The sequence below is a fragment of the Lepus europaeus genome, chromosome 14 (assembly GCF_033115175.1).
Source record: "Lepus europaeus isolate LE1 chromosome 14, mLepTim1.pri, whole genome shotgun sequence".
Classification (NCBI taxonomy): domain Eukaryota; kingdom Metazoa; phylum Chordata; class Mammalia; order Lagomorpha; family Leporidae; genus Lepus; species Lepus europaeus.
Genome location: NC_084840.1, coordinates 16,879,449 through 16,893,272, shown reverse-complemented (window position 1 = coordinate 16,893,272; position 13,824 = coordinate 16,879,449). Strand labels below are relative to the sequence as shown.

Sequence of the window (13,824 nt, the reverse complement as noted above, 5' to 3'; positions counted from 1 at the left end):
GTATGGGTGTGAACATGTGTATGTGAGTGTGTGTGCACGTGTGTGTGAGTGTGTAGATGTGTGTGCACGTGTACACATGTGTGTGCCTGTACGTGCGTGTGTGTGCCATCTAGGTCTGCCCACACTGTTGTTGCTGGGAAGACAGCATCCCTCAGGGCCCATGATCCGAGAGCAGCACTTCACACAGCACAGAGGAGCGAATTCTCCACCACACAGCAAGCAGCCATTAGGCGTAGCTGCTTCTTGAAGTTTGAGGTCTGCGGAGGGGAGACCTGGATAAACCAAGGCAGGTTTTGGGTGGTGAGGACGAGAGGGTGTCAGTAGCCACTATTTGGTTTCTAGGGCCAGCCAACATCCCTTGCCAGTAACATTTGCTTGGAGTCATGTTGAGATTGACTTTCCTTCCTAATGCACACACCAGGGAAAGGTCTATGGTAGCATGTCAGTTAGAACTTTCTGGAATGATAGACATGCCCCATCCAGTGTGGTTGCCTCTAGCCACGCGTCTATGGGCACTGGAAATGTGGCTGGTGAGTGGCCAGCAGCTGACCCGTGGACAGCAGGGGTCTGAGACCTGCTTGTCCTCCTGTTGTGTGTGACAGTCAGCGGGGGGTGCATCCAAAGCCCCCTCCCTTAGGCGCTGACTTAACTGGCCTGGATGACACGTATGTTTTTAATGGTCTGCCTGTGATCCACACGCGGTCAGGACTGAGAGCAGTGGTCCAGAGAAAAGCTGCCGAGGTAGACGGGCACAGGGCACCCCTCTGCCCGCAGTAATGGGAAGACGGGGCAGTGACTTGGCCCAGGGCTTTGGAACGAGGGCTTCTTACAAAACGGAGCCCAAGGGAGAGACAGAATGAGCAGGAAAACCTGTGGCTCCCACACACGCAGCCACCTGCTCGTTAAGAGCCCGACCCCTAGAGGTGCACCTTGACCTCTGCTGTAGTGATATCCGTGTCCCCAGAGGAGCTCTGTGCCTGGAAGGTGGCCCTTCCCTCGGGGCCTCAACCTGGCCTCCAGGTGACAGAGGCATGAATCCACTTGCGGGGACAAGCACTGCACCTGTCAGGGGCGTCCCCAGCGCCACACAACCCAGACACAGGGAGGACCTGAGCCCTTGTGCCCTGTAGACGCATCGTGGAGCTGAGAGGGACCTGTGCGCGTCCAGTCCCCCCCCCCCCGGCTCCCTTGCCCCAGCCTCCCGCCTCACTGCCCCCACGGAGCTTTGTCCGTCCTCACTCCCACCCATCCCTGCCCCTGACTGCAATCACGTGGGGCCGGCACCCTGCCTCTGTCTTTTTCTCTCTCTAACTCGTCCGTGTCCGTCCCTCCTGACACTTCTCTTCACCTCCCTCCCTCGTGTCCCTCCTCCTCTGCCCCCTCCCCTGTCCTCCCCTCGTCTCTTTTCTCCACAGACTTTCCTGGCCTCCAGCGGGGGACTGTATTGCCTGGGTGGCGGCTGCGGGAACGTTGTAATTCCGGGCTGCATGAGGCTGCCAGCGCCCCGCCCTGCAGCTGTGCAACTGCATGGGGTGCACCTGCTCGCAGGCCTCCTTCCCCGGGGCAGGCTGCCTGCGGGCCCCAGCTTAGGGTGGCGGGGGCACTGCGGTCAAGCGTGCATGGACAAAGTGGCTTCCGGGAGCCCTGGGAAGGGAGAGTCCTCTTGGGCACCCTGTGCACAGATGGGAACACACAGGGCTGCGACTGTGAGGGCTGGACTTTAGTGACTGCTCATCGGGGACATTGGGAGCAGAGCAGGCAGGGCTGGCTCTTCCAGGGCAGAGGCTTGTCTGGCTGGGGCGAGGGTAGGGAGGGTGGAGGGGGCAGCCATGTTGAATTTATGGCAACAGAGCAGCCAAGCTTTTGGAACTTTTGCATTGGGAGGACGCGAGGAGGGGAGCCACCAGGGTCCTCAGCTCAGTGGCAGCTTGAGGGGGAAGTGAGAAGGGCAGGAGGCCCCAGGGAGGCTGGCAGCGGCCTCACTCCCCACAGAATCCCTGCTGCTGCCCAGAGCATGGGCTCAGCGCACGGCTTGGTGCCCCACATCCACCCCGGCTCCCAGCTGATCAGCCCCCGAGCGCTCACTCTGAGGATGGCCCAGAGCTAGTGGATGGCAGGGGCCGTCCTCCTGCCAACCGACATGCCCCCATGCACAAGGCACCTCTGCCCGCCCTGCCCCTGCCCCCCGGAGGAACGCCCCCAGACTGACCTCTGGGGCTGCCGCCCCGCAGGACCCAGACGAGAGCGCCCGCATCTCCAGTGCCTTCTTCCGCCTGTTCCGGGTCATGAGGCTGATCAAGCTGCTGAGCCGGGCCGAGGGCGTGCGCACCCTGCTGTGGACGTTCATCAAGTCCTTCCAGGTGCTGGCCGGCGCGGACTCTGCACAGACAGGCCCCTGGGACCATCCTCCTCCTCCTGGGGGTGGAGCCCTGGGGACCAGGGCAGGGGAGAGGACCCTGGCGAACTGAAGGGGGGCCGCTGGGTGGAGCCTTGGCGCTGACGCCGCCTCCTGGCCCCACAGGCCCTGCCCTACGTGGCCCTGCTCATCGTCATGCTGTTCTTCATCTACGCCGTCATCGGCATGCAGGTGGGCGGGGGGGTGGGGTGGGCGGGGGCTGCTGGGTGGCCTGGGTCCACTCCCGTCTGAGAGTCCTGACGCCGGTGGCCTGCTTGCTCCTGGGAACACGGGTGTGCTGCACGCACAGAAACTTGAGAACTTCTCACACCCCAGATGTGAATCCAGGGTGTTTGCCTCCACGGCTAATGCAGCCAGAAAAGGGGGGGGTGGTTTCTGGGGAGGTAGGGCTGAAGGGAGGTGGGGGGTGGGGCAGGCGGGAGAGGGCCGCAGGAGGGGCGCCCAGGGGCCGCTCTTGTCCAGGTCACAGTGCCAGGGAGCTTTGTGCCTTGCAGATGTTCGGAAAGATCGCCCTGGTGGACGGGACCCAGATCAACCGCAACAACAACTTCCAGACCTTCCCGCAGGCCGTGCTGCTGCTCTTCAGGCAAGACCGTGCGCCCCGCGTCCCCTGCACGCAGGGCCTGCGCCCGGAGGGGTCCCTGCTCAGCTGTCACCGTCACAAAGGCTTTAAGTGTTCCTGAGCCGGGACCCCACTTCTCCACTCTGCTCTGGGCCCCTCCGGCCACTTATCCCTCCAACCTGGACCCCTGCAGCAGAGACAGGGGTCAAGTGTCCCTCCCGAGGCGGCCTTGGTGCCCCCGAAGCTGCCTCACCTGGGACAGCACAGGGCTTTCTCTTGCTGTTTCCTCCATGGATTGAGTTTTCCCCTCCGGCCAACCAGCCCCTTGGCTATAAGTCAGCTCCTACGTGTAGCACCTGTGAGGGTGGAGCAGCGGGGCTGCAATGCACAGGGGAAACAGGCCAGCTCACAGGGAGCTACACGGTGAACTTGGCCATCTGACTCTCCTCCTGCCTCCGGCTGCCTGTGGCCCATGCCCTGCCACTGCCCCGCTGGCCTCCTGCAGGGCCCAGCCCGAGCAGACAGGAGCCTTTCTCTTGCAGGTGTGCGACAGGGGAGGCGTGGCAGGAGATCCTGCTGGCCTGCAGCTACGGGAAGTTGTGCGACCCGGAGTCGGACTACGCCCCGGGCGAGGAGTACACGTGTGGCACCAACTTCGCCTACTACTACTTCATCAGCTTCTATATGCTCTGCGCCTTCCTGGTGAGAAGCCGGGGTGGGGGTGGGGGGCCTGCAGCCTGGGGAGGAGCCTGCCTTCTCCCCGCCGCCGGCTGTGACCCAGGAACACGGGAGATTCTGGTTAGATTGCCCCTCGTTCTGGTCATCCTGGGTGTAGCTGTGTTTTGTGGGTGCTTTCTCATGCTCCAGGGAGACTGTGAAAAGGTTCCCGTCTGTCTCCCTGTATTTGATTAGCAGTCAGTGGCAGTGATCAGAGGAGCTGTATGAGGGCAGGGGCTTCCTACGAAGCCGCATCACCGACCTCAGAAGACGAGGAGGAGGCTGGGACTCTGGCACTGGGGTCCCAGAGGAGGTCCCCAGTGCGGTTAGTGACATAGCCCCAGGTCTTGTAGACTCCAGGGCGGCTGTCTTTGCCCAGGAAGGCATCCAGTGGACCCTCGCTCCTTCACTCTTTTTTCTTTCTTATATTTGCTCAAAACCATGGTCTGAGTGTCCGAGGCATGCCAGGCCCTGGGCTGGGTGTGGAGGATGCAAAGAGGAACATGACCTAGTCCTGGCCTGTGGGAACTCGTGGGGTGCAAGGGGAATCTGTGTATGAGCAAACTTTGCAATCCTAAGGGGTACCCTGTGTTGGGAGGCAGGGCAAGCACAAGAACGGGGCATGGACAAGGGGCACGAAGGAGGGGGGAGCCCCTTTCTAGCTGGGGTTGGGTGGGAGGCTGCGACTCGAGCAGCTTCCCGTGAGATGCTTGAGGTGGGATGAAACCGTGCAGCTGCACCGGGCGGAGGGCCCTGCCTGTGTGTGAGCATGGGGGCTTGGCGCAGCCCTGCCTGCACTCGGAACGGGGTCATGAAGAAGAACTGGAACGTAGACCCCAGAGAAGGAGAGGCTGTGGCCCCACACCCAGGGCACAGCTCCCGCACCCTCGGCCTGTCCCTATGTCGCCTGCCTTCCTGCCACGCTTCTCTGCCTGCAGATCATCAACCTCTTCGTGGCTGTCATCATGGACAACTTTGACTACCTGACGCGCGACTGGTCCATCCTAGGCCCTCACCACCTGGACGAATTCAAGGCCATCTGGGCAGAGTATGACCCGGAGGCCAAGTGAGTCCAGCCTCAAGGCTCTGTGCTAGGCCCTCCCCAAACCGTCACCACTGCGTCCTAACCCCTGTCCTACTCTCCCTTAGGGAGCCGCTGTCCCCTCCCTTCCTCTGTCCAAGCCTCCCCCCCCCCCCCACTCAGAGACTCAGAGCCTCAGGGCAGAAAGACCCCTGACTTCCTTGGGAAATGGTAGCCAGCTTCTGCTTGGACGCTCCTGGGAGTGGGCAACCCAGTACCTGACCAGACACTGTGGGCTACAAGAGCTGCGCTTGTGTAAAATGCAGAGTCCTGGGTGAACCCAATCTTCCGGGCAGACGCGTGCACGTTAAAGCCGGCTCTCTTGCATTCTTCCTGGAAAGGGGAGTAGGCCACATTCGGGGACGGGGTCCTGGGTGCCAGGCCCTGTGCTTAGCTAGCACCACCTGTATCCCATCATTTCATCCTTACAACCACCTCCAATGTTCTCAGTCCCCTGGAGAGGGAAACCCAGGCTCAGAGGTGGAATAAGCGGCCTTAGGTCACACAGCTGGACAGGGATGATGCCGAGGCCTGGCACATCTTCCCGGTGCCCTTGGCACCTGTGTCCCTGGCCTGCCTCCCCCGGGAAATGCTTTTCCCTTTCAGAGGAAAGAGGAAGTCGTCCGGACCTTCCCAAGCTGCTTGTCCCCAAGGACCCATGCCTGCCCCTCTGACCTGCCGGGTCGCTCAGCTTTGAGCCTCTGTGGTTTCCGGCCCTGGCCCAGCTCTGGAAGGGGGCTTCCACTTCCCTTGATCCATACCCTCTACTTCTGTTAGCACAGCCCCGGAGCCCTCTACCAGAATGGCCACAACCTAAGGGAGGTCTAACCATGGGGAAGAGGGAGCCCCAGATTCCAGGCCTACAGATTCCTCCATCTGAGGGCACCCCATTTCTGGTGGGGAGCCCCCACACTGCGACTTCTTGGGGAAGGCAGCCGGGCTCCCAGCACCCAGATGGCTGGATGGACAGGGGATGTTGTTCCCTGTCCCCAGCTCCCTGCCCCTTCGGCCAGCCTTGGAGCAGGGCTGCAGGTCTGGGTGGCACTGCCCCGTGTCCAAGTTTCTGTGTCCTGCTGCAGGGGACGAATCAAGCACCTGGACGTGGTGACCCTGCTGAGAAGGATCCAGCCCCCTCTGGGCTTCGGGAAGTTCTGTCCACACCGGGTGGCCTGTAAGGTGAGCAGGCAGCCGGGGAGGTGTGGTTCTGGAGGAGGAGGAGGAGGGGCCGGTGCCTGGGGCAGGGCAGCCTGCTGGGTAAGTCACTTTAGAGCAGTGATATCCTGGGGAACCAAGTGCCTCCCTGAGGACCCAGAGCCTCATCACTCCAGCTCCTCATGCAGGGTGTCTGGTCAGCCTGCACCCATCCACCAGGCCAGGTCCCAGCCCAACAGCAAGCCCCCGTCTCCCCCACAGCGCCTGGTGGGCATGAACATGCCGCTGAACAGCGACGGCACGGTCACCTTCAATGCCACGCTCTTTGCCCTGGTGCGCACGGCTCTCAAGATCAAGACAGAAGGTGAGGGCCTTCCCCGGGGGGAGGGGGCTCACTCCCTCATCCAAGGGGATATTTTCTGGCCCAGCCTCTGCCAGGTCCCCAGAGCTAAAGGCTGGAACCAAGAGCAAGGGAAGATACAGAGGCAGGACCCCAGGCTGCAGCCACAGAGTCCTCATGTCCCTCGTGGCTCAGAGAGAGCCTGAGAATTCCCTGCAGGGCAAGAGAGCTACCCCCCAGCTCCACCCACTGTATCTGTGGTCAGTGAGGGGTGGGGTGCCCTGAGGTTGGCTCTGGGCGGGAGCAGAGGACCCAGGGGGCAATCTGATGGGCATCTGCACTCCACTCCGCTAAGCCTGCAGGTCTCGTGGTGAGAGCAAGGGGGCGGAGTCAGGGTAAGCGCTCCGTGTTGGACTCAGGGCCACCCTTGGAGGGGAAGGGGAGGAGGATGGGGTAGGGAGCTATAGGAAGACTGTGGAGGAATACTGGGCGCAGGGAGCTGAAGGTTCAGGGGAGGAGAGCAGGTGTGACAGCCTCCAAAGCCCGCCCCTCTGAGCTCCGGAGTAAGTACAGGGGGAAGAAGTGTGTGATCTGAGGGCCAGGCCGCCTCGGAGAGGCAGTGAGGTCTTCCCACCCCCGTTACCAGTGCTCAGCCCAGCAGGTGTTGCGAAAGAAAACTCAGCCGGTGCCTGCTGAGTGTGTGGTTCAGCCCGTGCCGGGGCAGGCGGCTCAGCCCGATGACTCTGAGGCTGCTCTCACTTTCCCCCGCCCCAGGTAACTTCGAGCAGGCCAACGAGGAGCTGAGGGCCATCATCAAGAAGATCTGGAAGAGAACCAGCATGAAGCTGCTGGACCAGGTCATCCCTCCCATAGGAGGCAGGTGCTGCTTTGGGAGACCAGGGTCCAGGAGCCATCACGGAAGGCGGGCAAGGAGCTGCATGGGATTCTGGGAATAGCTCCAACCCTCTGTAAATACCTTAGGTAGACCATGTGGGCATCCAGCAGGGCCCCCTCCCACCAGCCTCAGGGTGGAAGGTGCCCACTGACCACGTCGGAAGACAAGGGACGGCCTGAGGGGCTGGGCCCAGCACCACCTGGCTCCTACCCTGAATCCAGTGTCAGCGTCCCGTTGGTCCTCAGGATGTCTCTTGTTGGCTGCTCTGCAGATGACGAGGTGACCGTGGGGAAGTTCTACGCCACATTCCTCATCCAGGAGCACTTCCGGAAGTTCATGAAGCGCCAGGAGGAATATTATGGGTATCGGCCCAAGAAGGATACTGTACAGATCCAGGTGAGCCCAATCCAGGTAAAGTCCAAAGGACCCCCCCCCCGCACCTCCCCCCCCGCAGTGAGCCAGTTCTCCCGCCTCTAGTTTCCTGTCTGTGACCTTGAGGGCCCAGGGGAGGAGGCACAGAGGGCAGAAGAGATCCCCGAGGAGCGAGGAAAGGGGTGGGGGACAGTTCTGAATGGCCCCCAGTGGAAGGCGTTCAGATGCAAGAGAAAAACCAGAGCCCCTTGTGTCCAGCAGGTGGGACCACAGACAGCAGGATTCATGCAAAGGAGAGACAAGTTAGATAAGAGCGGTGGTCTCCAAAGAAGGGAGATTCCCCCCAGGCACTGCTTAAAACACTTCTTTGAGTGTGGAAAGAAAACTTCAGAACTTTGTTTTAATCTCACCAGGTTTTTTTATTTCTATTTTTCATGTTCACTGGAAAGCATACAATTTGTAAGTTGAAAAGCGGACTTGCATTTGGACCGTGTGTCTAAACATTGACTTCAATTTTTTTGTTTAAGGTTTATTTATTTACTTGAGAGGTAGAGTTACAGAGAGAGAGAGAGAGAGGGAGGGAGGGAGGGAGGAAGGGAGGGAGGGAGGTGTTTCCCATCTACTGGTTCACTCCCCAATTGGCGGAAACGTCTGGAGCTGGGCCAATCTGAAGCCAGGAGCCAGGAGGTTCTTCTGGGTCTCCCAGGTGAATGCAGGGGCCCAAGGACTTGGGCCATCCTCTGATGCTTTCCCAGGCCATAGCAGAGAGCTGGATCAGAAGTGGAGCAGCCAGGTCTCGAACCCATATGGGATGCTGGCACTGCATGTGGAGGCTTAGCCCACTTTGCCACAGCACCGGCCCCTCAATTTACTTTTACTTTTAATAATTTACATCGACGTCAGCGGCTGTTCTGATGCCGGAGCTCTTCGTCCTTTCAAAAGTCGCACACTTTTCTGGACCGCGTGAAAGGAGTTCCAACATGATGTCCCACCCACCTGCCATACGGACGTGGGTGTTCCCCTGCACAACCACACTGCAATCTCCCAAATCAGGAAATGACCACGGATACGTGACTGCCATCTGATGCCCGGACTTCATCCGGGTTTCACCAGGTCCTTCCCAGCAAATCCGGAATAGGAATAGCACAGAAATCGCCATGTTCCCATTGCAAACCCTCGGGGACACCGATGTTGCTCCGTCCCACTGCTGGTGATAGGAACGTTGATCAGCTCCCAGTGGCACTCACAACGCACAACTCACTGAGTACAAGGATTTCTCGGCCTGGTGGCCTGGGAAGGGTCTGTGAAATCTTGGTCCAGGGGGTCAAGAGAAGAATCCTTGGGGACCAATAGGGCATGGACTGTCTCAGAGGCCAGAGCAGGACCCAGTGGCCTCACAGGACCCTGGGACAATGAAGGAGCCAGGAGGGAGAGTGGGGCCTGTGTGGGGGCCCTTAGCAGAACCCCCCAGGCAGGGATGGGAAGTGAGGAGGCCATGAGAAGTGGGTCCGGTCTCTTCCCTTGGACTGAGGGGTCCCGGGTCTCTTTGCCATCCCCAGGCTGGGCTGAGGACCATCGAGGAGGAGGCGGCCCCTGAGATCCGCCGCACCATCTCAGGAGACCTGACCGCCGAGGAGGAGCTGGAGAGAGCCATGGTGGAGGCTGCGATGGAGGAGGGGATCTTCCGGGTGAGTGAGGGCCGCGACCACTCCTGGTGGTCCAGATAGCGAGAGGCTATAACCCTCAGGGAAGAGGAGACCATCGGGGAAGAGGAAGTCCCCGTCCACCCGCCTCTCCCAGGACTCGGGGTCAATGACCCAGCCCACCTACTCGAGGTGCCAAACACAGAACACCTTCCCACCCACCCCACCCCCGCCAGGCCCCTCCCGCATCTTCTCCCCACAAGTCCCAGCCAACCAGCCATGGCCCGAGGCCCTCCATGGTCAAGTGCACCCCCTGCTTGCAGTTACGCAGTCTCCATCCCCTGGCTCTGTCTGGTGTTTCTCAGCACATCAGAGCTGGAAGGCCCTCCGTGGCTACCTGGGGAAACCTCTGTGGAAATGGGGGCCCAAGGTGGGATGCTAATACGTATAGTAAGTGAGTCTCAGAGGGGAGCCGGGAGCCAGCTCTGCACACTGCCGTTCAGTGCTCCCTCCACCCCATTTCCCCATCTGGATGGCCGTGTCCCTGGCATGGTCCCTTAGGTGTATCTAGCCTGGGGTATCAGATCAAGGACTTCCTGGGTGTCAGGATTCTCTCCTGCTCTCACTGCTCCATCAGTTCTCCTCCAACCTCACGGGCTTGTTCCCAGGTGACAGCCCCGGTGCAGCCCCTGCTCTCACCCCCGCCCCTGTTGCCCTCTCCCACCACTGTTCTCCTTGCCCTAGAGGACGGGAGGCCTGTTTGGCCAGGTAGACACCTTCCTGGAAAGGACCAACTCCCTGCCCCCGGTGATGGCCAACCAAAGACCGCTCCAGTTCGCTGAGATAGAAATGGAAGAGCTCGAGTCGCCTGTCTTCTTGGAGGACTTCCCTCAAGACCCAAGAACCAACCCTCTTGCTCGTGCCAATGCCAACAACGCCAATGCCAATGTTGCCTATGGCAACAGCAACCATAGCAACAACCAGATGTTTTCCAGGTGTGGTGGCGACTGCCAGCCCTCAGTGTAGGACTACTGGGATAGCACTGGGAGGACAAATTTCGAGGGTTGCAAGTTGACTTGGAAGGAGCACCCCAAAATTATAAGATGTCTTCTGTGGACCTTGGGATCCACCCCGCACCCTATGCCTGAGGCCAGCTGGGCTGCTGAGACGTCCTTGGCCAGCAGGTGGCAGCCTCATGTCGCTGGCTCCCTGCTGGGTGGGTCTGGAGTTTTTGTCCTGCAGCAACAGCCATACCCCCAAAACCTGTGGACAGCAAGGCTCAGTTACTGCATTCGGGATTCAGAAAGACCATGCTGCTGGGTGGTGCCCGTCTCAGGCTAAAGCTGATCTGTGAAAGGCAGGCTGGGAGCTGGCTCCAGGCAGACCTTCTGTTCTGGACGGGAGGCCGGCTGCTGGGAGGTCCCCCAGCCTGGAAAGGCCAAGTCCCAGGCGTCAGGAATGGGAGCACAGGGAGAGGCCAGGCGAGCAGCTGCTTGCTGAGGCCAGAGCTGCCTGCTGTCCCTGGAGTCAGAGGGACCCCTTGAATTCAGCCCACACACCCTGTATAGCGCGTGCCGCTTTGGGTCACCATGGCGGCGGCTCCACGGAGAGACAGTAGCAGCAGGCCTGGGCTGCTATTAAAGGGATAGGCTATGTGTGTTACAACAGTAGCCACACAATCGCAGAGGTTAGGGGCCCTGAGCTGCAGGGGGGTCCCGGTCACCAGAGCTGCAAAGACCCAGCACGGTTCTCAGGCTCTGCTGCACGTGGTACACATCGGGGCTGGGGGTGGGGCTCTCAGCAGTCCCAACACCTAGGCCCTGCACAGCCCCTGGAGCAGGGACACAGCTGCTGCTCATCCAGGACGGGTGCCCAGCGGTGAGGCTGCAGGTGGCCTGGGAAGATGACCAGGGCACGGGAAGGATCGGGAAGGAGGCAGGCACGCCTTTGGCTTCTCTCCTGAGAGTCAGGGCTGGCTGGGGCCCCGGGGTGCGAGTGACAGCCCTGGGGCAACTGCGTGCTGATGGGTGCAGACTCCCAAGGGGAGGGGTGTTTGTGGCCTCAGGGGGTCAGGAGAGCCAGCAGTCTGCTCTGCTTCACCCGGCCTTGCTTCCATTTCAGCGTCCACTGTGAAAGGGAGTTCCCGGGAGAGGCGGAGACACCAGCTGCCGGACGAGGAGCCCTCGGCCACCCCCGCAGGGCCCTGGGTCAGTCCTCCCTGTGCACCCAAGCAGCTGAGACTTCTCCCAGAGGGTGCTGCTCTTAGATTCTGGGAGGGAAGCAGCTGGGCTCCTGCAATGGGAAAGCTGTCAGAACTCGCTCTTCATGCAGGTGGAGGAGAAGCAGCCATTGGCCGAGCGAGGTGGGGGAGGGTAGCACATGCATATTAGAAGGGCTTCCAGAGGCCTGCTGGGAAACTTGCCACCACCCTCCCCACCTCACTGGCCTAGTGTGGGAGGCCCCTTCCCTCTGACACCCCAGAGGGGCAGCTCCTGGGCACACTGACAGCAGATGGGCTGTCAGTTTCCAAGACCGCTATGTGGCAGTGGGAGCCCTAAGGATGCTGGGGTTCACCAGCAATAAAGTTACCTTCCCCAGTCCCCCACCACGCACTTCCCACACATGTGTCCACAGACGCGCCGGAGAGCTCGGCCCCTCCCAACCCCACGAGGACAGAGGCAGGAGAGTCTGGGCAGTCTGCCTGGCCTGGAGCTGGTGGGGGCCCGTGACACGACTGCTCTCTGCAACCCCTGAGGCTCTGTGGGCTGGGGGACTCCTGGCAGGAGTCATAGCCCTCTCGTCCTGGCCCCATCTTGCCCACAGGACCCCACAGCAAGCCCTGTGCTGGAAAACCGAAGGGGCAATTGGTCCAGCCGAGGATGCCCATCAACCAGGCATCTCCTGCCCCCTGCCAGGTAACGGGGCCAAGGCCTGGGAGGGGGCCCCACACAGAGACCCTGAGCTGTGGCGGGGGTGGGACCTGGTGGCAACTTGCCCATCAATCATGCAATGATTGGTGTTCCTGGGTCCCTCTTTTCTGTGGGTATGGGTTGAGGCTCCCTCAGATAAGCTGGAATTTCACAGACCTGTGGGCTCCAGCATCCCTGTTGGGGTCTCTGCTTTTGTGCACTTGTGAACAGCAGCCTAGCACAGATCCCTCAGAGCGCGGGCAGAGGAAGACCTCCCTGACAGGGTCTCTGCAAGAGGAAGCACCCCAGAGGAGGGGCTCCGAGGGGAGCACCCCCAGGTGCCCAGCTCCTGCTACAGCTCTGCTGATCCAAGAGGTGAGACAGGGCTGGGTCGGAGCAGTGGGCTGCGTTGAGGTTAACCCTGGGACAGCCTGGCCTGGAGGGTATGGCCCGGCCCCACTCGGCCCCCTGTCCTCCCTGCAGGCTCTGGTTCGAGGGGGCCTGGACACCTTGGCAGCTGATGCTGGCTTCGTCGTGGCAACAAGCCAGGCCCTGGCAGACGCCTGTAAGATGGAACCCGAGGAAGTCGAGGTGGCAGCCACAGAGCTACTGAAAGAGCGAGAGTCCGTCCAGGGCATGGCCAGTGTCCCGGGAAGCCCGAGCCGCAGGTCCTCCCTGGGCAGCCTTGACCAGGTCCAGGGCTCCCAGGAGACCCTTATTCCTCCCAGGCCGTGATGGCTGCGCAGTGTCCACATGAGCAAGGCGAGGGGGACCGTGTGCGTGCAGAAGCGCAGCCCAGCTTGGCAGCCTCCCTCCGTCTCAGCCCTCCTGCTGAGCTGGGGCGGTCTGGAACCGCACCAGGAAGCCAGGAGCTGGGGCGGTCTGGAACCGCACCAGGAAGCCAGGAGCCTCCCCTGGCCAGCAAGAGGCATGATTCTAAAGCCATCAAGAAAGGCCTGGTCAGTGCCAGCAGGACATTAAAGTCTCTAGGTCTGTGGCACTGGCACGTGCCCTCTGCTTGTCTTCTTTGTGGTTCCTCTGTCCTCACTCTTCCCCTCCCCAGGAGCCCTGCCCACCGGCCACATGGGGTCTTCCACTGCGGGAGGCAGAGGGCGACCTATTGTACAGGGCACGGGTTCTCCTGGAAGCCCACGGCCAGGTCCACGGGCAGAGCCGAGCAGCCCTGGTCCCATCGGGATCATACCATGGGTAGCATTATTAGAAGCTAGGGCTGTGAGTCATTGGCCAGAGTCCACTGCTAGCACAGCCCTCAGAGCCCTCAGCTGCCCTCTGCTCATGGTTCTGGGTATCAAAGATCTGTGGGCTCCATGGCTCCTTGCACCCCCATAGCGTTCCCATGAGTAACTGCGGTGCCTCCTGGGAGCCGGCTGCACACGTGACGCGGGCTCTTCACTCGTACTTATGTCACACTCAAACCTTGGGAGGCCAGCACGGGCTCCGTGTTCAAGACGAGGAAATGGAAGCGTGGAAGCCAGGGAGAGGCAACGTGGGGCCCCAGGGCCCCCACCTCACTGGATCCTCTCTCCTCCTCCCCTGGCCACTACATGGCTCTGTGGCCATTGCTGTGGTAACCAGGATGGCCTCTGGCTTCTTGGCTTCTGGGCCCTGCCCCAGGCTGCAAGTCGAAGAGCACAGGGACACTCACACTCTGAGAGCCCTGCACAGCCGGGTCCCCTGCCCCACCTGGGCCCCAGAGCTCCCTGGTCCCATCCGTGT

General features: G+C 61.1%; 1 protein-coding gene across 1 annotated transcript in view; it reads left to right on the top strand.

Annotated features, from left to right (window-relative positions):
- The window catches only part of CACNA1S (calcium voltage-gated channel subunit alpha1 S), a 57,140-nt gene extending 44,318 nt beyond the window's left edge, over nucleotides 1-12,822 (top strand). The window contains exons 29-44 of the mRNA XM_062211246.1: nucleotides 1,416-1,472; nucleotides 2,232-2,360; nucleotides 2,522-2,587; nucleotides 2,911-3,002; nucleotides 3,521-3,680; nucleotides 4,634-4,761; nucleotides 5,856-5,952; nucleotides 6,190-6,292; nucleotides 7,043-7,144; nucleotides 7,435-7,559; nucleotides 9,095-9,223; nucleotides 9,923-10,173; nucleotides 11,300-11,385; nucleotides 12,002-12,093; nucleotides 12,319-12,462; nucleotides 12,571-12,822. Of these exons, the coding sequence (XP_062067230.1) occupies nucleotides 1,416-1,472; nucleotides 2,232-2,360; nucleotides 2,522-2,587; nucleotides 2,911-3,002; nucleotides 3,521-3,680; nucleotides 4,634-4,761; nucleotides 5,856-5,952; nucleotides 6,190-6,292; nucleotides 7,043-7,144; nucleotides 7,435-7,559; nucleotides 9,095-9,223; nucleotides 9,923-10,173; nucleotides 11,300-11,385; nucleotides 12,002-12,093; nucleotides 12,319-12,462; nucleotides 12,571-12,822 (2,013 nt within the window). The remainder of the gene's footprint in view (nucleotides 1-1,415; nucleotides 1,473-2,231; nucleotides 2,361-2,521; nucleotides 2,588-2,910; nucleotides 3,003-3,520; nucleotides 3,681-4,633; nucleotides 4,762-5,855; nucleotides 5,953-6,189; nucleotides 6,293-7,042; nucleotides 7,145-7,434; nucleotides 7,560-9,094; nucleotides 9,224-9,922; nucleotides 10,174-11,299; nucleotides 11,386-12,001; nucleotides 12,094-12,318; nucleotides 12,463-12,570) is intronic.
- Nucleotides 12,823-13,824: the final 1,002 nt, after the last annotated feature.